At 43.6% G+C, this 21,324-nt stretch overlaps 1 protein-coding gene across 1 annotated transcript; it reads right to left on the bottom strand.

Moving 5' to 3' along the window:
* Positions 1 to 13,578: 13,578 nt before the first annotated feature.
* Positions 13,579 to 18,053, bottom strand: LOC120700926 (probable metal-nicotianamine transporter YSL3). The gene is made up of 5 exons (XM_039985123.1): positions 17,747 to 18,053; positions 17,444 to 17,607; positions 16,509 to 16,582; positions 15,433 to 15,619; positions 13,579 to 14,709 (listed from the first exon to the last, which is right to left on the bottom strand). The coding sequence occupies exons 1-5, from the start codon at positions 18,051 to 18,053 to the stop codon at positions 13,579 to 13,581; spliced, it is 1,863 nt and encodes a 620-aa protein (XP_039841057.1).
* Positions 18,054 to 21,324: the final 3,271 nt, after the last annotated feature.

The following is a 21,324-nucleotide window of genomic DNA, read 5'->3' as shown; positions in this document are numbered from 1 at the left end:
GTATGCTAAATTTGACTTTGGCATAAGGATCATCATTACCTGTAGTGTGCCGATGTTTGGTTCCTCCCATACCTGTTTTATTCTTGCGAAGACGTTGACGACGGACCTTCTCCGCACGAGTCATAGCCATATCAGGCTCGCCATCAGACCCAAAAATGATTTCATCATCATCCTCTAGCCAGTCATCATCGTCGTCTTTGTTCTTGGAAGGTTTGACTTCAAGACGTTGAACCCTGTCGGTCAGTGTAGAGAGGCGTTTGTTCACACCCTCAATCATATGATTGGCCCCTTGGACGTCTTGCGCCACCTTGTTTATCTCCTTAGCGAAAAACTCCTTGAGTTCATCCTTCATGGCCTGCAATTCACTAGACAAAACAGGTTTGTCGTCCGGCATGGTTAGTGAAACAAAAAGACCCTATGAAATAGGTGGGTTTGTTGGTGGAATCACGCCCTCACACGCCTCTTACCAAGTTCTTACAAAGTTCTTACCAACACAAGCAGTGAGATGGTACAACCGGTGGATGGTGAAAACCTGTGAGAAGAGGGTACCAAGATTGCAAGGGTCCTTCGCTACACTGAGATGAAGTGTATCTATGTGGAGCTGTAGGACAGGCACAATATGTATGTGTATGTGGAATAAAATCGAGTGCAGATGAGCAAAGTTCAATAACTATCCAAAGTACAAGTCACAATTGCTGGCTAAGACGTATCCTAGGCGTAGCACATCAAGTTGGAACAAAGAACAATGGAAAAAAAACTCACAGAACAATCAGAATGGCAGTACCGTAAATATTGTACTAGCAATGCCAATAAGGCACTAGTGCAAAACCTAGTTGATTTCGATTTCCTTTTTTCAATGATTTTTTTGATATTTTTCTCAGCACAAGCAACACCAGAATAGGAACCACACCAAGTTTCACCTGAAACAGAGAGCAGATGTGGTCTACAGAAAATCAAACAGGTATGCCGAAAAGCGTGCTGGACAGAAACTGAATTTTTTAATTATCTTCCTGATTTTTTTTGACTTTTTTGAGATCGGCCTGATCGGCAAGGGCCGGTGAATCGTATGTGCAACTTTTCGTTGCCAAGCTCCTGTAAAAATTTCAGCTAAAACGGAGAACCGAGCGAAAAGTTATGCCTGTTTTATGGAAGGTATCTCAAGTTATGTTTTTTGAAGGCACAACTCGGCAGATAGATCAGCAGCGGCTAGGGCACAAATTCTCCCTGGTATGCGCAATGGGTAATCGCCAGATGGATCCAAGGGGGCTGCGGTGCAAGGTGGAAGGCACAAGGCGGCTCGCAACCTATCTAGGGCTGGCGCGGCGAGAGTTCACACAAGTCGGCTAGCGAGGGCAAGTCGATTAATGGGGTGGATCGATTTGGGATCTGGGTAATGGTGGATGGGATAGCGGCGGAAACAAAAACACAGTGACGGTGCGGTTGAACTACGACGAAGACAAACCCTAAACCAGCAACACGACTCGACCCCGGACACAAACTGAACAAAGCGAGTCTGAAAACAAAATTGCAAAGGCTAAACAAGGGTTCTACGACAGCGGAATTTTTTTTTGTATGGCAAATTTCTGGAGTTATAGGACGATAGAACAAACTAAACTAGGGTAAGCCTGACGGTAATACCTGAGTCTCTGATTACCACTTGATATGAACGGGGGTGCCCGATCTTCCGTCAGGTGAAGGATAACTCGTTTTTGTCGGAATGCGACACACCGATCCGGCTTCAAGTCAGCAACTCGAACCCCGCAATCTTAGCACCACAACTCCTCTGGTTATCAACCGTAGTCACAATCTGGTTGACCTCGCCGAGAAGGCTAATCCCTGCCTGCGAAACAAAGAACACAAGCAAGAACTCGAAAGAAACGCAGCACTCAAAGATGAATGATTAAGCTCGAAAGTTGGGGTTCTACAAACCGAAAGACGGCGACTGTTCAAAGACAGATTGATCTAAAGCAAAACCCGAACCCTAATAAGAGTGGCGGTTACTGAGATATAGTGGATAGGGGCGTGGCTCCCCCCTGGACGCGCCCCTAATGGGCTCAACGAAGATACACGGCCCAAAGGCCAAATTACCATGTCGCAGCACCGGGACAGATTCTGGACGCCAACTTCCTCGGACAATTCCCGACGACTCAGAATGAGTTTGGGCCTGAAACCAACGCCAATAGAAGCTCCATGAAATTAGATTTCCATCCATATGTGGATCGTCGAATTCGAACTTCTGATGTGGCCTGGACGTCCAATTTACGTCAGGCTGCTCCTGGACTCCGAGGTGGACTCGAAGTTAAATTGGATTGGGCCTACATGTGGCTTGGCGGCCCTTGCTGTTCCTCCACGCCTCCATTCTCCTCTCCATGTGTTCCCTGGCCCTCTCCTTGGTTCCTAATCACATTGTAAAAATTAGGTAGCAAACCATTCTCACAATTATTAATAGAAATGCTTAGGAGCGAGCTCACCTCTAAATTTAATTGTCGCGCGCGAGCTCTTGTGATTGGACCTTGAATGGTTTGAATGTCAAGTGGAGGAACCTCTTGTATATCCATAGGAGTGATGTCCTCATCACAAGGGCTCATCCGTCATGTGGAACAGAGGGGCTGAGTTCCCAAGAAATCCCGATACCCTGCAGTTGAGATTGATGGGTATTGTACTCATCTTGCTGCTGCTGCTGAAGCTGCTACCCTTGAACGATCTGGCGAAACAACTCAGTTTGAGCGGCAAGCACTTCCGCAAGATTAGGTGGCGGAGGTGGCGGTGGTGGTTCACCACTACCACTTGCTTGAAAACCACCGGGGGTTCCACAAGTAGGTCCCACCATCTGAAAGATAGAAGTTCAAGCATCAGCGATATGATTCATATAGCTTCCAAGATGCAATGAACAAGATGTAACACAATAGAACTTCAACAAAAGCTGGGTAAACAGTTTGTGCAGCGTCAGCCGTTACGAAAGAATTCGTAACTTTTCTTCTATCCAGTGAAATTTTCTGAAATTTTGACAAAAACTAGATAATTTCAGGTGTTAGAACTTTTGTATTCAACTCGAAGTCTGATTCGGAGGGTAAGGTGGTCGAAAAATTCAGTTTCCACCTCACTGGAATTCCAGTTTTTCAGAAAATAGAGCGGCAGTATCTTGACTATAACTTGGGCTATCCAATTCGGATAAGTCTGAAATTTTACGAGCAGATAGGTCACAATAATTGGAACAACTTTGGTATCCATCACTTGGTCCAGATTTGCAGGTAAATCTAGATAGAATGATAAGATAGCGAACCAGATTGCTTAACGCTGCTAAACAGATTCTGGACAGCGCAAAGATAATTGTGTATCTGCTAGAATTGTGGTCTAAAAATTCTTAAATTTTTCCAGGAGGTTTATAAGATAATTTTGCACGACTTTCCTAGTCAAGCCGAGGTCAAATTCAGAGCCTAAGATGATCATAACCTTAAGTTATTGACTGTCTGTCAACCCAGAAAACAGAACTTCCAGAGAGCTAGTATTTCGTGCACCAGATCCTGACCACTTGTTTAAAAATTCTCAAAGTTTTACAGTAGTTACTTGGTTCAGTTATATACAACTTTCATGTTTAACGTTTTCTCAGGAAGTGCTTCTAAGTTTGTCGAAAAATTTAATTAGTCAGACTGCTACAACTAGACAGAAAAACAGGTATTTCCAAACTTATCAGGTTCTCTTCTGCATATTGCTCTAAAAATTCCCAAATTTTTACAGCACAAAGGAAACTTATTTCGAGACAATTCTTCTCACAGGCTCAACTTTATATGAGTTTGTTTTCCAGATCTAAAAATTCGAGTTCTTCAGTTTACAGAAGAATATGCCTTCTCATCTAGAAAGTCCTTATGGAATTTTCTTTCCAATTGAATCATTGGAGTTTTCCTTTTCGATTTCGATTTTGAATTTGGAATGCATGCACGTCCTATTCGTCCTCACAACTTAAAAGAACTGCCAAAATACTTTTTGGTCTTACACTTTGACTCGGTGGCATATGTTTTACGACTCTCACTATTTAACTAGCCGATTAACTAGTCGTCCTAAGTTCATCGGTTCGTGGTTAGCGTACCTGCAGAAAAATCGACAGAATATATATCGATGAACCTTTCGTGCCAACACTCACGAAAGCATTCCCATTTATTACCGGTCACTATAGAACCGGCATCTATACAATTCCCGCCATATGGACAATGTTAACATACGCTACGAAAGCAGCATATTGACAAGATACCATCGTAGACGGGGAATTTATTTCCATTCGAAACCATTACTCCCAATATAATCAACTGATGGTTCGTATATTGGCAGCAGCTCAAGTAGGCCACTGCTTGAGCTCAGCGTTCGGTTCGCATCACCGACGGGAAGGTCAGAATCCCTCAGCTGACTGAGGATCCTTACCATTCTTACCTTTACGTAGGTGCGTCGTTACAGAATTTAAGCATTGAATTTAAAAGTACTGAATTAAAAGTAATAAAAGTAATGTGCTGGAAGTCAGCCATATCTATTAAGCCACCTTAATCATAACCTTAAATCCCTAGGGCTTTACATTCTAGACTCTTCCTTAAGAATCCAACGCATTTTTGCAAACTTAACATTTTGAAGTCAAATTTTAAGGATTTTGAGTTAGAAAACCTTGTCGTAGTCTCTGGTAAACTGCTTATTTAGCTCTGATACCAGCTGTGGCGGAACCACTCAAAATAAATTGGATTAGTGTGCTAACCATCATTGCAAAGGCAACTCTGATCCAACTCGCACGTACCTCGGCGGTTCCTCGAGTAAAATCTCGATTAAAACCATGAAAAACTGGGATCAAATAAGCAAACCTCACATGAAGACGAGTCCAAAGAGTACAACAACACGCATTTCATATATCACAGAGTCTTGCAGCAGAATTTAAAATTATTACAGACCAGTTCTGAAAGTAAAGACAGTAGTACTACTGAAGTCTTATCCACAACAGTCCATCAGAGTTCATTTATTCAGCGGAAGGTAAAAACACGATAACTAACGACAACATGACATCTCGATAAAGCCCATACGAGACATCACTCGGAAGGAGAAGCGTCAACACCAGCTGAGGATCCACCCCATACCACAGACCAACCCGGAGGTAAAACAGTTAAATCAGCAAACATATCTTCAAAAGTAATACCTGAAAACAAAGCCACAAGCAAGGCTGAGTATACTAATACTCAGCAAGATTTACCCGTCAACAGATATAACTTAGTCCACTTAACTAGACATGCAAGGCTTTTTGGCTAGAGGGGTTTGTTTTGCCGAAAAAGCGACTAAGAGTAGGTCCTTAATTTCAGATTTTAACTGTTCCATATTCTAGTTCAATTAACCATTCTAGACAAGCATCTATTTCTAAACAAGCATTGTAGTGAAAAATATTAATCATACAACAGTATTATCATCATCAATATATTCCACTTGTTACTCTATGTAGCAGAAGTGTTAAGCAGTCTCATTGTCCGTGAGCATCGGAATGATTCGAATCGAGTTTATTAACCTTGCAAGGCAAACCTAACACACACGCCAGGAGCACCGATGGGTCACTCCAAGCAACCTTTCCCTTTTCTTTTCGGGTCGTGGATCAGGGCCACCCCCCAGAGTACATGGCCCCACAGACTACGGATGGCGCCGGGTCGAGCCAGCACGTGTACTCACCATTAAAGGGGACCGAAGTTAGAAGGGTGGGAGAAGTCCACTTGCCGGTCCAATCAGGTACCGAGCTTACCGATTACCATATTCTCGGCATGTGGCTAGTACGTTCAAACGCTTAACAACTTGTACCACACACTGCGCCTTAGTACATTATCACTAAACTGATAGGGTCCCATGATCCCACTGTGAGCCTTATGATTGCAGTATGTGGTAAACCAGTTAGATCCTATAATCTCGCGAGTAGCTGGAAACTACTCGACTTTTACCGGTCCTAGTTAGCAGAGCATCTAGTCGAGCTTAACCTATAGTATTCACAACATGGGTACCTAGGATCATGTATCTATGGTTTCAATCAACTCCTGAAAACTTAAGTGTACAAATAAATAAATTACAACATAGATTGCATATAATTGAAAATAATAGGCATTTAGATGCACTGGGGCTTGCTTTCTTGGGCACTGCTAGTCTTGGGCTCTTTCGAACATTGGTTCGGGTCTTGGATCAGTTCAAGCACGTTCACTTGCGCATCAGCGATGTCGGCCTCGTGCGTTGGCACCAACTCGTAGGTACCGTCAGCGAGATTGGCAGTTTCTATATGAATGCAACAATGAATTTTATTACAACGTGATACAAACACATTTCTTTCCTTCACTATAAAGTTGTAGTCCAACAGAGCATGTGTTTGTCGTGGTGATCTTAGTTAACATTATTTATTGGGCAATCATTTATAAAGTAGTTTATATCTTTACTTTGCTTCATAAATGAACTAGGTGGCGATTTTTATTTCCAAACTATATGCATGAAATTGTTTGACTATTTAATTTCATAAGCTAGGGACAGTTTCTGGTTCTACAGAATTTATACAAGGTAGTACATCTAATCAGGAACTTGTAGTAAAAAATTTAGACAAAAAAAGTAAAGAATGTATACATGAAAAATACTCAAAACAAACCATGTTTAAAAGGAAATAAATTTCCACAGATCAAACTACAATAGTTCTGAAGCTCAAATTTTTACAGAGAAGTCTACACATGGTCCTAAATATACTGTAATTGTTTTAGAAATTTTCTAGTAATAAAACCGAAGTAATAAATTTGACAATTTTAAACCACATATAACAAAACTAATTAGCACAGGAAGTCATATAGTGTTTCTGGATCTTATATTTTGCAGACAAGAACATACGGTAAAAATAAAGTTTCAAAAATATTTCCAGATTTTTCTAAGCAGAGGAAATATTTATCACCATTAAAACCTACTTAACAAACTTTAAATGAAATATATAGTTTAACAGATCTAAAAATTCAAAAAATTGCTCAAAAGTAAATTTTTAGTGGCATGCATGCAAAGAAAAAGTTTTAATCACAGTACTACATTATTTCTACTAGAAATAATAAATATAGAAATAGTACAAGACACATTATGGCCAAAAATCACATAAAATTACTGAGTGGAACTCCTAGAACATTCATATCCTATTTAATCTAATCTTTTTCTTAGATTAAAATGCAGTCAGATTCTGAAGATGTACATGTAACAAAACTTGTAGATCTTATTGCAACGATTCCAAAACATCTGGATTTGTATTTTTATGATTTGTATACGAATTTCTACGTATTTTCAAAGTTCACTGATATGAGTTCATTTACATCTTTGCATCTAGGCCCCTGAAATTTATGTTTCTTTTAACTGTAGTTCCCTGGACGGGTTTGGGAACAGAGGAGGGAACGGCGGGTCGATTTCCGGCGAGGTCCAGCCCCGGAGGTGAGGGGAAAGTTGGGGGAAAGTGAGAGGGCCTCAAGCCGCACCTAATGGTGGTCGGGTCTCGCCAGGTGGTGGACCGAGGAGGCGGTTCCACGGCGGAGGATGGCCGGCGGCGGTGGTGTCTCACCGCGGCGGCGCTCTGGTGGAGATGGGGATGAACGTCCGGGCTTGTGAGCTTCACGGGGACGAGGCGATGCTACCGGTGTGGCCGATTTGGGCAATGCGGTGGTGTGGAGGTGGCGCCACGGCGAGCTCCGCTCGCCGGCGTCAATGGCGGGCAAGGCGGGTCGGCTCGCGCGTGCAGGGGCTTGGGCTCATTTTATAGGCAAGGAAGGAGGGGGAGGAGGACCTGGGGGTGCCCATTGACGCCTGGGGGGAGGTTGATTTGGCCGAGCTACTCTGCGGTGCGTGGACGCCGTCGTCGACGCCGTTTGACGGCACGTCGCATGATAGGGTGCGTGTCGTCCTGCCGCGTCGTCCAGGGCGCGTGGCGAGGGGAGAGGGCGCCAGGCGAGGATGGTTTGGCCCAAAACCGTGGGCTGAGGGTCCACTTGGCCGACCAGCCGGCGCAGGGCGCCGTCGCCGGTGTACGGTCGTGAGGGAGAGAGGTGAGAGTGAGGGTCAATCACTCTGTTCGCTGTTTGGTTCCTCCAGCCAGGCCAATAGTATTTTCCTCTCACATAGCTCCAGCACCAGCCTCCAGCCATTTGCCAGTCAATAGTATTTTTTTCTCACACCACTCCAGCACCAGCCACCAGCACCAGTACAGCGAACAGAGTGAATGGCGATTTTGTAATTTTCTCGAAGTTGAAAAAATCCAGTTCTATAAACACCATTTTTGAATACCAAACTTGTTCAAAATTTTAGGATCTACAACTTTTGTTTTAGGCACTTTTTCATTTGAGCAACGGTTTGTGAGTTATTTTAAAAAGTTCAAAAGCTCCTAAAAAGGGATTGATTTAAATTATTTATTTGAGTTGATTTTGGGCCTACTTCCAATCAAGCGCATGTCACTAATTGTAACAAATTTTTGTGCACATTATTTTGGTGAGGTAATTTGGACATGAAATATAGTTGGAGCTTCTCTTAATTGTCCTCACAAATGAAACCACTACTAGACTTTGGAATTTGAATTGCCTTTTGTTGCCTTTAATAAATGTTTGCTCTCACATTAATTTTCCTCTTTGTTTTAATTTGTTCATTAATGACTTTTGAGCACCTAGGGCGTCACAATCACCATGCCTGCGCCTCTCCGCGACAAGCCGGGGACGCCACCGCGCCACCTTTCCAGCCCCGCTTTAACCATCCGCGCGCGCACCCGAGCCCTAGCCCCGCGCCTCGCAGCCGCGCGATGCGTGCCACGCGTCCGCGAGCCCGCACCGCGTGCCCTCTGCCGTTCCTCAACGTCCGTGCAGTGCCCACGCCCTGCGCCAAGCCCAAACCTTAGCTATGCATCTATAAAAACCCCCAGACGCCACCCTCTCAAACCCTAGCCCTTCCTTTCCCCATCCGCCGCCACAGCCGCCAGGACAGAGGAATGAGGAATAGGAGAGGAGAAGGAGCTGAGCGCCGGGAGGAGGAAGAAGGAGGAGGAGGCTAGGGAGGAGGAGGACCATCGCCGCTGCCAGGGGAACGCCGCCATCGAGCCAGCGCCCCGACCGACGATGTCGGTGTCCCTGCTCTGCTCAGCACAGCGTCGCCTCGCCACAGCCATGTCTCGTCCCTGCATCGCCTTCCTACGTCCTCGGGCCCAATGGTGAGCCTCGCCGCCGTTCTATCTCTCTTGTAGCCTACCTGCGTGCCGATGATCTGAGCCACGCAGCCCGTAAGCCGTGCGCGCACCGTGCCCCGCCGTTGTCGCCATGTCACGACATCGCGGCACGAAGTCCACGCGATCGCGCCACGACCCGCGCATGCGCACACGCGGCCGTGCACACACAAGCACCGGCCAGAGGCCGAACCTTTGGCTCCCACAGCACCCGGGATGCACCCATGCTCGCGTTCTTGCCGCCACGGCCTGCACGAGTACCCACGCCGGCCAAAAGGCCGCGCCTTTCTTTAGCCTTGACCAGTCGCTGCCGTCACGCCGTGGCCGCGTCCACGCCACGACGTCGCGAGCACACCGCACGCACGGGCACCCCGAAACACCACCCGGCCATGCCAAGCACGCGCGTGAGCGCACACGAACCCGCAAGCCTAGCCCTTGGTCCTTGCCCGGCCTCGCCGCCTTGTTCCGCCGCGGACCTTGACGTCCCGCCACCACTCACCCTCACCGTGGTCCTGGCTCACCCAGACACCGCGCGTGATGAGGCCCTTGCTCTCCTTGTCGCCGCCCTGAACCCGCGGCCGCACCTTGACCTTGCCGCGGTGCTCTGCTGCCTCGCCATCTCTGCCCATGCTCGTCACCGCCACGACGACCGACATCGCCACCGCTGAGGAGCCGTCACCGGACGTCGCCACGTGGAGACCAGAGGCCAAAGTAGGAGGAGGACGATGACGCCCGAAGAAGACGACCCCCGTCGGATCAGACCACCGCCGCCGAGCTCGAGTCGCCTCCCCGCCTTGATGCCTCGACGCGCCGCCGGACCTCGCCAAGCCGCCGCCACCCTTGACCTCATGCCGCTGCCGTGGGCCGGGAATGCACGAATCCCACGCGCACAAGCCACCTTTGGCCCCTGCTTGCCCGTGTCGTAGCCCCTGCTCCACTACGCGTCACCGCCGATGATGCCGCCGCCGCCGAGCCCTCACAGTCGCGCAAGGGGAGAAGAAGAAGAGGGAAGGGGGAGGCCGACACGGGGGCCCTGCCTGCCAGCGGCAGCAGGCGCGCCGTTGCGCCGGCCCTAGGAGCCAGAGAGAGAGGGGGAGAGTGAGAGAGAGTTGAGAGGGAGGAGGAGCCGTGAGGCCTTTGGGCCGCTTTCGGCACAACAAGCCGCGAACCTGAGCCGGACTCTTTGAACCCAAGCCGAAGTCTGAGCCGGCCTTCAAGCCATCGCCTGAGCCGGTCCACCTCCATGAGCCAAGCCGAGTTGGGCCACCGAGCCGACCCAACTATGTTTAGAGCCCAGTGAACCAGCAACCCTTTTCTTTTTCTTTTTGTAGTTTAACACTTACACGCGGGTCCTGCAGGTGTAACACTTACACCTTGTGTGGTATAGTGCAGCGAGGTTGGAGGCAAGGAAGAAGGGGAAACCGGAGTGGAATCGCCGTAGTTATCATCGTCATCGCCTTCGCCCTTGTTGTTTGCAAGGGGAAACCCTAGGTAAGACATGCCCTTGCTGTAGAACATGTTTCCCCCTGATTTTAGAAGTTTTGCACTCTCATATTGAAGATGCATATGAAGAAACCGCAGCCGGATTGGTGCGGTAAGTATCGGTACAGCAACGCACGTTGAGATATAGCAATGTGGTTGCAGCCCTCACTTCCTTCCTTGGGATTTGTGGGTAGAAGTGAAGTCATTCATTGCATTGCACCATAAGGATGTGCATTGAAGCATTCTTAATGCATTGCACAATTTGCATGTGCATTGAAGCATCATTATGAAGATCTCTACCTAAAGTTACACTGTCTCAGTATGATACTCTTTTATATGAATTATTAATCCAATGTTTAATTAAATTGTGATTTAAATAGCTTGGTTAAAGCAGTTTGCTTGCTGAGATTTTTCTATAAACCTCACACTTGATTTTCCCCTCACAGGTGTTTGAGCTTGGACGTTGCATGCTTGGGATGGGAGTAGCAACACGTGTACACCCACTTATCAATTTATGTTGAACCAATGTTTTATAATAAAATTTTTAGATGTGGAGATTCTGATGTTGTTTCAAATTCTCTCATGTGGTTCAGTTTGTGAAATGTTTATTCCACTCCATTAAAATTCTGTTAATCTATCTGAACGATTTATGTGGCTTCCGCGTACTCTGTTATGTTCTTGTGCTGCAGTGTGGTAATTCTCTAGAGGATGTTGTGTTTTACCTCTGGGGTGTTAGACACAGCCAAGCAAGTCCTCCAAGAACAAGAACTCGTCTAAAGATAAATGACCATGTGAGATAAATAAATGTATATCATTTCTTCTAGTCATATACTCATCGTCAATTATATTTTTTTCTTACTCCTTTCAGTTTGCAAATAATATTTCTGGTGAGTCTGGACTACTTCTTGTGATTGTGAAGGACTGAACTACTGAAGTTAGAAGGTGTTGATGCTTGGTTGGTGCTTCACAACTTGCTGTAATGTTGTTGGCTACTTGACTGTTGTTGACTTGTTGTTGCTTGTTAGTCTGTTGGAGACTTGAGTTTAGATTGTTGCTTGTTTTCCTTTGAATTTGAGAGAACAAAGTATCTATGTGTTGTAATATAATGCTGCTACTATAATGTAATATCAATGATAATTATATACTGCCTAAGTTGTGCACGTTGCTGTTACTCAGGTTCACCAAGGAGGATGACAAGAATACAAAAGGAGAAGACTACAGAGAAGAACCACACTCAAACCCGACCAGTCCTGCAGAACAGTCTGAAAGAAGCAGTCATGACTTTTGATTCCCAAAAGTTATAAAGGTCAATGAGAATATTTTGGAAATCTTATCAAGTCTACTTTCCAATGAAATTTATGTTGAGTACTTTGGATTGTCCACTAATGAGATCCGAGTACTTTAGTGAAGACTGGTCAGAAGGTCAACAGTCTGCCGGACATTCAACCTCCCTTGCAAAACTGTACCAATATGCAAAGTTTCATGGTGCAATCTATACATGGTTGGAAAGATAAATAAGTCTACTTTCGAACGCAACAAACCTCATGTCATTTGGACTTCCCAATAAAGAGTTATGACTGATTAAGTGGAGACTGCACAGAAGATCAACAGCCACACGAGGCTCCTCGGAATTTCAGATCATGGTAACTTTTCATTTACCATAACTCCAGAAACTCTAAGGTCCATTCACACCCAGCAAGGAGGATTGTTCCTTGTTTAAATATCCTATGTAACTTAGAGATTAGGAGACTTTTTGATCATTTTGATAAACCGATATGGTATTGCAGCCACACTACTGAGTGTCTTACACACCTTGGTTCTTGCGAGTTTTTCCTAGACTTGTGAGGAAGATCTCTCTAAGGCCCCCTACTTTGTGCGCAACGGCTGCCAGTTCGGCTGCAATTTTGTGTGGATTAGTCCCGTTCTGCGATCGTTCGGAGATCGAGTCGAAGTCCTCAAGGTTTCGATGTCTCTCTCCCGTTGTTCGCAGGTATAAAGCTATTTATCCGTTGTTCGCAGCAAATTTACCTTTGTTCTTGAACCTACTGTCATGAAGATCGGGTCATCCTTGTGTCGGTTCATGTCGGCACCTATCAAGATAGCTTGAAATTTATTTAGACTAATTCTACCTTGAACAATGTCACCACTTATTCATTTTTGAAGCCCCGTTTCATGAGCTTAATCATTCATCAGCAATCTTTGTTGCGTTCTCATTCATTCTTATTTGTGCTCTTTGATTCATGTCAAGGATTAGCCTTTGTGGGATCAACAGGCAGCATATGGTTGATAATAAGAAACTACATGCTGCTTCGATTGCGGGCTTGAGTCCTATTGATCAGAAGACGGATCACTTATGTCGAGTTACCGCCAAGTCAATAGTTATCCCATCCTGGTGGAAGATCAGACACTCCTATTCCCATCATTCAGCCTAGAACGCCATATGTTGGAAGGAAGCTTGATCTAGGTTCCCATACGGCCAGTACCGAACGCAGGCCATGAAAAAGGTACCGGATGTGATTGGAATTCACCAAGGCATTTGTAGAGTATGGGTAGGGCAATGTCGAGACAAAATCCATGATGAAAATAATTAAGAAAGCAACTAAGTAATGGCTAATTTGCTTTATGATTCATGCAGTTTTTATTGTGAGCACCACTAGATGAAAACTCAAGGAACAATTGCAAATACAGCTCTGATGTGCAAACTTCTTGCTTGCACTGAAATGGTTGTATCATATATTTCGCATCTGCTTGCTATATGCAACTGTTTACAAAAAAACATAATTGTACATGGAAATCTAAGATACAAGATAAAAATGTATGTGCATTATTGCTTACAACAAATTCCAAGAGTGTAAATTTATATCTGCCTAGGTTTATCATCATGTCATTCCTTGTGTCCCTAAGTTGTTTAGGAATGCATCCGCGATCTGCACTTCTTTTCCACTTGGTAAGAACCTCATGCATATTGGAGGCTCCACTTTGAAGAGGCCTAGTAGTGCTGATGGTAGATACCATATTCCATCTCCAGATACTAATCCTGCTGCAACTGCCGCTGAATAGAGTTCTGCACTTTGTCTATGTATTTTAGTCCAAATCAGTCGCAATATAGTACCTGAGGCCATGTCGACGGCGAAGGTAGGTCCAGAGAGGAATGGTAGTGCTATTGCCGTCATACAAGGGATGTAATACTGCACTTTCCAATCTTTTCTCTGAGACACCAATCTAAGTGTCTCGATAGCTAATGTCATCAAGAAGGTAATAAAAGAAAAGGTGATGCAGTGTTTGGGAAGCTCCTTCACTCCTCCCATGCCAAGTAAGGCAATGGCACGATAGACTTGTGCGTAGGGGGCTGGGAACTCTGATTTTGGGGTTCCAATGGGGGCAGTTTTCTTGGCCTTGAGGTCAAAGAAAGCATAGATTAATGGATTAATAATAGAGCCGATTACTATACCATAAACATGCCCAGCAAACACAGCTCTTGGTGAAGTCAGCGTCATATAAGCTGTCTTGTAGTCTTGCACTGCCTGTGATGAAATGTTAAGACTCATGAAGGCTGCACCGCAAGCAACAAGACTAACGATGACTGCACCGGGTGCGGCATCCGACGCTGCTGCAAGGAAAAGTACGAACTTGGCATACGTTGGTGCAACTGACCAATCTGTGAGACCTGTTCCGTATGTATTGCTGAAGATAAAAATTGGAATAATGGTGAATACCAAGGCTAAGTGATGGAACTGAATTTCACGGAAGATCCAATGGCTAATGACTGAACATATAACTGCAAATCCAATGTACCCAATCACTCCTCCAATGGCAGGGACACGATTACCAATAAATACCTCAAGCCTTTTACGATCATCATAGTTAAGACTGGGGTGCTTCAAGATATATTTAGCTGCCCCAGAATCATTTTCTTCCGTTTTCTTGTAGAAGTCGATTACCAATGCAGTAGTAAGTGTAATGAAGTTGAATATTCCCTCGGTTACGACCATTGTTAAGCCCATGAAAATCTACCACACAATATAAAAGAATTATTTGTCATGAAAAGGTTACAGGTGCGTAAAAGAAGTGATTTGGAAAGGTCACATTTTTCATCCATAGTCCAAGTTGAAAAGGTTTGACTTGGAAAAAAAACTAAAACTAACTATTTTTTATGACAGGAGTACACAATTTCTCTAAGTCCTACTTCGGCATTTCTATTAGTTATAAGTGTTGGTTGAGTAAATCCCAGGAAATGTGGAGTCTTTCTGGACCATGTTGCAGGTGCATAAAAAGAAGTGAGTTGTAGCAGCATCTTTAATTTATATCATAAGAAAAATTCCCACAAAAAAAATAAAACCGTATCTAGCACCATCCATTTTACCTTGCCAAACTGACCGCCTTCTACTAAATGTATTGGTTGCCATTTCACATGAATAGTGCACTCAGCAGCACAGTTTGATAAATCATCTAAGGAGGAAGATACTAGAAGGTCACCCTATGAGCATAAGGGGATGTCAACCTTGGACATCTAGGGAAGAAACCACACGAATATTGTGAAATAGTTTTGATGTTCTTGAACTAAAAAAAATTCTCCTTGAATAGAGACGAGATCATGATATAGTTTGAGGTTCATCTGAATTTGATAAACAAAGAATTTTAGGACATTATATTCTTCGTCATCAGCACCATCTGTTTGGGAAACTAAACTAAGATGATTCAAATAAAATTACATATGCATTAGTCATGTGTACCTTGTATCCATTGACTCCATTCAGAGTTGAAGGACTGTCAGTGATATACCATTGCCCTCTTTTACTTTCAAGGTAAGGATATAAGATGGCTCCAGAGATGATGGCCCCAAAAAGCAATCCAAAGTTTACAACATGTGGGACAATCATACCAACACCCAAAAATGACGTAGAGAAATCAAAGAAGAATCTGTAAGAGTAAAAAACAAGTTAGTACTTCAACATATTACAGTTAAATTTATAAACCTGAAATAGTAAATTTTGGTGGCCACAAAACAAGATATCCATGACCAGACATGAAACGTTTTTTGTACTATCCTCTGTAGACCATCCGAGGATATATATACTTGTTCTATGATGGTTATATAGACCATCCGAGGATATATATACTAGTAAATGTGAACGGGAGCGAATATCCGCAGTTGAAGTCCTATTGCCCAAGTGGCATTAAGTGCAATCAAAAGTTGATCCATTTGAATCGAATGGCCATAAGGCACAACTGTTGTGACTGGAACGAATTGTTCTCTTTATGATGCCCCAGCTGAAAGCACCTCCATGATATCTCCGCTCCAGTGGTTCTCTCTGCCATCCACCATGATCGCCACCACAACTCCACCCGAGTTCCATCCCTGGTTCCACCTTGCTTGTAATTGTGAACACCATATGGATCGATCTCCAGCAAGTAACTCCATCCCAACACACGCGCAACATTGCTGCTGTTGAGAACTGCGACCGCGTTCATGCCGCTCTCTGCAGCTCTTCCCTCTAACCAACTAGTGGACTGTGGACATGGTGACTTTCACACATCTCCAAATAGTTGCACCATCCAGATAGGAATAAATAGCTTGGATTGCGCTTATTTCCACCTACGCAATAGCAGGTAGAACTGTAGAGGATCTGCGTCCTATGTATATGGACTCCTTTTTTATATATTGCCATACGAATATAATTAAGTTAAACAATATGCTAATATATATATATATATATATAATATATTGTCTGATGTCTGACTGATTGCGGTTGCATTATCACAAACAAGAATTGTCGAGAAAATAATTTTTGAATAGCAGATTTCTCACCTACGCTTATATAGTTCTAGCCCAAATGTAGGAAAGACGCCAAATCCACAACTATCACCTCCAGCATAGAACCACTGGAACATAGACCAAAAAAAGCTTGCCACAAATGCTCTCACTATAGCCTTAACTTGCAACCTGAACTGAAGATGAAGATTATTGCAAAGACCCCAAAATAATAAATAAATTCAGAGACATTCATGTTTGACTGAGAAAGGATAAACTTTACTTTGCTACATAAGCTCCCTGAGGGGTATGAAAACTGTTGATAAGGTGAGCCACAACTGAGCCAGTTGGAAATAGCAGTCTGTAGTCGATAATCATGATCTATGTGTAAGAAGTAAAAAGGCATCAGTGGATTGTTAGTATATATGTTCGCTCTCTGTCTTTTGCATGTGTGTGTGTGTGAGAGAGAGAGAGCGTAGTACTCGCGTAGTTTTGGTTGATAAAACATTACATTACTATACTTCAAGGAGAAATGAGGGTATTATGCATTTCGAGTTTCCAACTCACTTTCTTCTATTATATGGTTAATTATATATGCACAATTATTTAGTACAACAAAAAAAGTACTTTGAATGAGCCATGACTCTACTGCAAGTTTGACCGCAATTTTTAAGTTTAATAATTCGTGTTAAACTAGAGAATATCATATTGAATCTGCTACTTGAAATATTAGTTGTTACTATATTTGTATAGACTGTATGGATGCGGATGGAAATTAAAACTTGCATATATATGCATGAAGACGGTGGTAAATCATGTGGATTGTGGTTATATGTTTGCATAATATTAAAGTTAGAATAATTTTAGATTTTTGCAGTTTTGTCAGTTTATCAGTTTGAAAATGTAAAAAAAGGACAAATAACATTTGATTTGTTTTATTGACACTTGGATTCGACGTCCGTATCTACATTCCTAAAGAAAAATTACGTTACCTGCACCAGCGGCAGCGTTGCCATTATTGCCACCATACCAACTGTGAGAAGGAAAAACCCATATTGTCCCACCGTCACGTCGACAATGTCTCTTTTATCTGGGTTATCACTAAGAGATTTTGCTACCACAGTAAACAATCCAACAAAGTAATTTCCGAAACCACCTGGATGAAATGACGAAACTCGATCAATTCCAAGGGCAAAAATAATTGATATGCAATGCAAAATAAAATCAGATAAGACAGAGCTAACACTGATTCTTGACATTGTTGATCGTTACCAACACATTATATATACACTTACAAGAGAGTGAAATGTTAATGCAGGTCATTGTACTGGTCTGGAGGAAGATATTCTCCTGGCGCGTGAACGGCGCTGGGGCTATGCCGCAGCGTCGCATCAGGCCAACAAGGCTTCGGAGGACGACAAAGCTGAGGATGTTGATGGGCATGTTGAATGCTCCTACAACCCCGACCTTCATGTAGATGTTCAGTGTCACCATAGAGAAGAGGCCCGCAAGCACGATGGCTACGAGCATGGCGCGCACCGTCACCTGCCCCCAAAACCCATGATATGGCTGCCCCTCGAATGCCCTCTCCACGGAGGGCATGGCCTCTCCGATCGTTGCATCCATGGTGAGGTGCCTGCTTGCTCGAGCTCAAGCTCTCCTTGTGATATTGCTAGTGTTTCTGATTACGGTTGCCGGTTGGAGAAAGTTTCTTTAGGAGGGTAGGCATGGGGTTGGGACTAGTGTTTAGAGGCCGAGAGGTAGTATAGCGAGGCCAAGAGTAAAAATAGAATGCGCAGCAGACATTGTCTGGGACGAGACCGAGAGAAGTGGAGTTTCCCATTACGTGGAAAGCAGTGAGCAAAAGGAAGAGTTCAAACGCGAGATAGGTGATATGAGGCTGTCAAATTTAGATTTGCGATGATATATATTATATATATGGCAATGACCAGATATTAAGTAATCTAAACTTTTTGCTCTACATATCTCTCTATGTTATTTTTTAATTTCAGTAATCATATCTCTCTATTTTTAGACTTCTCTTAATCAGTTCTTGTGAGCCACCTCCTGTTTTGATGGTTGACATTATTCCACAACGATGAGCTCGTCATATTCCATTTTTGACAAATTCTGGTCTAAGAACAGTTTGGGAAAATGAATTCCATGCACCTTTCTAGATGAATGAAAATTTGGAGAAATTGATTCAAATTTCAACATCCCTGTTTAGGATCATGAACTGTAGTTTAAAAACACGTTAGCTTAAATTATTCCGAATGACCTGCGCTACGGAAATCGGCTTATTTGCACGGCAAATCCCGAAAAGCACACGGCAACACTACGGGACTCGGCTCATTTGCTGTGTGCCATAGGCACACGTGTGTGACACACGACAAATGGCACATGGCAAACGCTGGCCGGCAAAGACATCTTTGTCGTGGGCCATTTTTCAGGCACACGACAAAGATTTTACCGTGTGCTCATGTGGTCTACGGCAAAATAAGGCACTCGGCAATATTTAAATGACAAAATCCCCCAAAAAATAAAAAAAATAATAGAGGGAGGTCCCCACCAGTCATCGCCTACCTAGCCCCATCCCAAGTCGCAAGTCATAGCATTTTTCGTGCAAAGTTCGCGCGCTACACGACTGGTGCGGTGGGATTCGAACTCGCGACCACCCCCTCACGTGTAACCTTCTCTACCACTACACTACACTATCACTTGTGTCTATACTTTTGTTGTGAAACGAGATTGTAAATTGAATGAACACAAATGTAAGCAGTGAATCAGTCATTTTCTCATTGATCTTTGGCATCTATTTATAGATTACAATCGTAGTTCAAAGAAGTCTTTTCGCGCTCAAAACTCCCACGACACACGATCACCAGAATGTGGCTCGTCGCCCGCGTTCAGGGATGCACGCGGGGCTTTGACTGCCTGCCATATCGAGCCGGAGTGGTTTGGCTCTTGGAGTTTGAGCATCGGATGAGATCACTTATTTTCAAACTCAACAACTCCATTTTATTTCTCCATATATTATACTAAATTGAGAGTAATTAAATTGCTTGTTTGAGGTTATAAACGCATTCAAATTAAAAAGTTATCAGCTAAAAAGTTTCATAACTTTTTGAGATCTACAACTTGTTTTGACAGTTTTCCCATCCGAGGTTGTTTACAAAATCTGAATCTCACTTTGCCGTGTGCAAGATCAAGGGCACACGGCAAAGCCTCGTCATTAGCCTTGTGCCTTGATCTGGCACATGACAAAAAGGTAGTTTGTCGTGTGCCCGATACAAGCACACGGCAAATAGCCGGATTCCAGTAGTGCAAAGTCTTTGCCGTGTGTTGCACATGGCAAATAGTACAGGACAAACGCTGGCCGGCAAAGCCATCATTGTCGTGGGTCTTTTTTCGGATACACGGCAAAGACTTTGCCATACGTTAACGTCGCCCACGGCAAAATAAACCACTCTGACAATATTCAAACCACAAAACTCCGAAAACTAGCAAAAACTTTTATTTAATAGGGGCGGCCCCCACCGATCATTGCCCGTCCTTCGCAAGTCATGCCATTTTTCGTGAAAAATTCGCGCGCTACACGTCCGGCGGAATAAAAGTTTTTACTATTTATATAGAAAAATAGTAAAAACTTTTATACTCCGTTTTTTTCCCCACATATCATACTAAACTGAGAGTAAATTGCTTGCTTGAGGCCCTAATGAATTCAAATTAAAAAGTTTTCAACTACAAAGTTTATAATTTTTCGAGATATACAATTTTTATTTTGGTAGTTTCTCCATACGTGGTCGTTTACGAAATTTGAATTTTAAATTTCAGAAATTCAAACTTAGTTATTTGTTGACAAGAAGATTTCAAATAAATAGAAATTGTCAACTACAAAGTTTCATAACTTTTCGATGTCTACAACTTTCATTTTGGTAGTTTCTCCATCCGAGGTCCTTCGAAAAAATTCAAAATTCAAATTTGAGATATTCAAACGTACTTTTCTTTGCCCAAAATGAATTCAAATTAAAAAGTGTTCTGATGCAAAGTTATATAACTTCTGAAGTTCTACAACTTTCATTTTGGTCATTTGTTCATCTAAAATAGTGATAGTCACATTGTTCACAAGTCGTATATTTCTTTCTTCAGAAAACTATACGAGAGGATATAGATTTTGTGAACAATGTTACTAACGCTTTGTCAAATGAAGAAATGACCAAAATAAAAGTTGTACATCCTAAGAAGTTATCCAACTTTTTAGTTGAATACTTTTTAATTTGAATTAATCCATGGCTTCAAAATGTGCTTTGAAATTCATAATTGTCGTGTGCCAAAAAAAGAACATGGAGATGATACGTTCCGAAGAACGGGAGGGCATACCTTGTGGGTGATCGTCGCTGGCAAAGGGCCAGACAAAGACCGAATAGCGCGAGGAATTCTTAATTCAAACCATCAAGAAAAAGTTTGCTGGGGATCATCGCGTCATGGCGGTTAGGGCGTCCTAGTGGAGGCATGGCGACTCCATCTACATTGACGCCTGTGTTCTGACGAGCTTGCTCAGAGCTCAATTCGGTGAATCTCAAGGATTTTCCGATTAAGTTTTGCTGGGGCACAGAGAAACTCTCTGGATCGGGAGTTTGCCGGACATCCATCTTCTCCGGCAAGAATCTCACCTGAGTTGGTAGTTAATACCGTGGCGAATCACCCCGTTCTAGACCCACATCGGGTCGGGTTTGGCCCAATCCCTGCACACCCCCCTTGAATCCGCTCACCCCCTCCAATCTCTGGTACCAAGGGGGTCATTGGATCCAGTCCATCAGCTGCAACACTTGTCATAGATCCACCTCGGCGGGTGAGGGGTGAGACTCACCAT

Source organism: Panicum virgatum, chromosome 3K, assembly GCF_016808335.1.
Source record: "Panicum virgatum strain AP13 chromosome 3K, P.virgatum_v5, whole genome shotgun sequence".
NCBI lineage: Eukaryota > Viridiplantae > Streptophyta > Magnoliopsida > Poales > Poaceae > Panicum > Panicum virgatum.
This window is presented reverse-complemented; position numbering and strand designations above follow the sequence as displayed.

Coding starts and splice junctions, on each gene's coding strand:
- LOC120700926 (XM_039985123.1), bottom strand. CDS start 18,053: ATGCCCTCCGTGGAGAGGGCATTCGAGGGGCAGCCATATCATGGGTTT. Junction 16,583..17,443: donor CAACGCTGCCGCTGGTGCAG/GTAACGTAATTT, acceptor TCTATGTTCCAG/TGGTTCTATGCTGGAGGTGA. Junction 15,620..16,508: donor CTAGAACTATATAAGCGTAG/GTGAGAAATCTG, acceptor TTACTCTTACAG/ATTCTTCTTTGATTTCTCTA.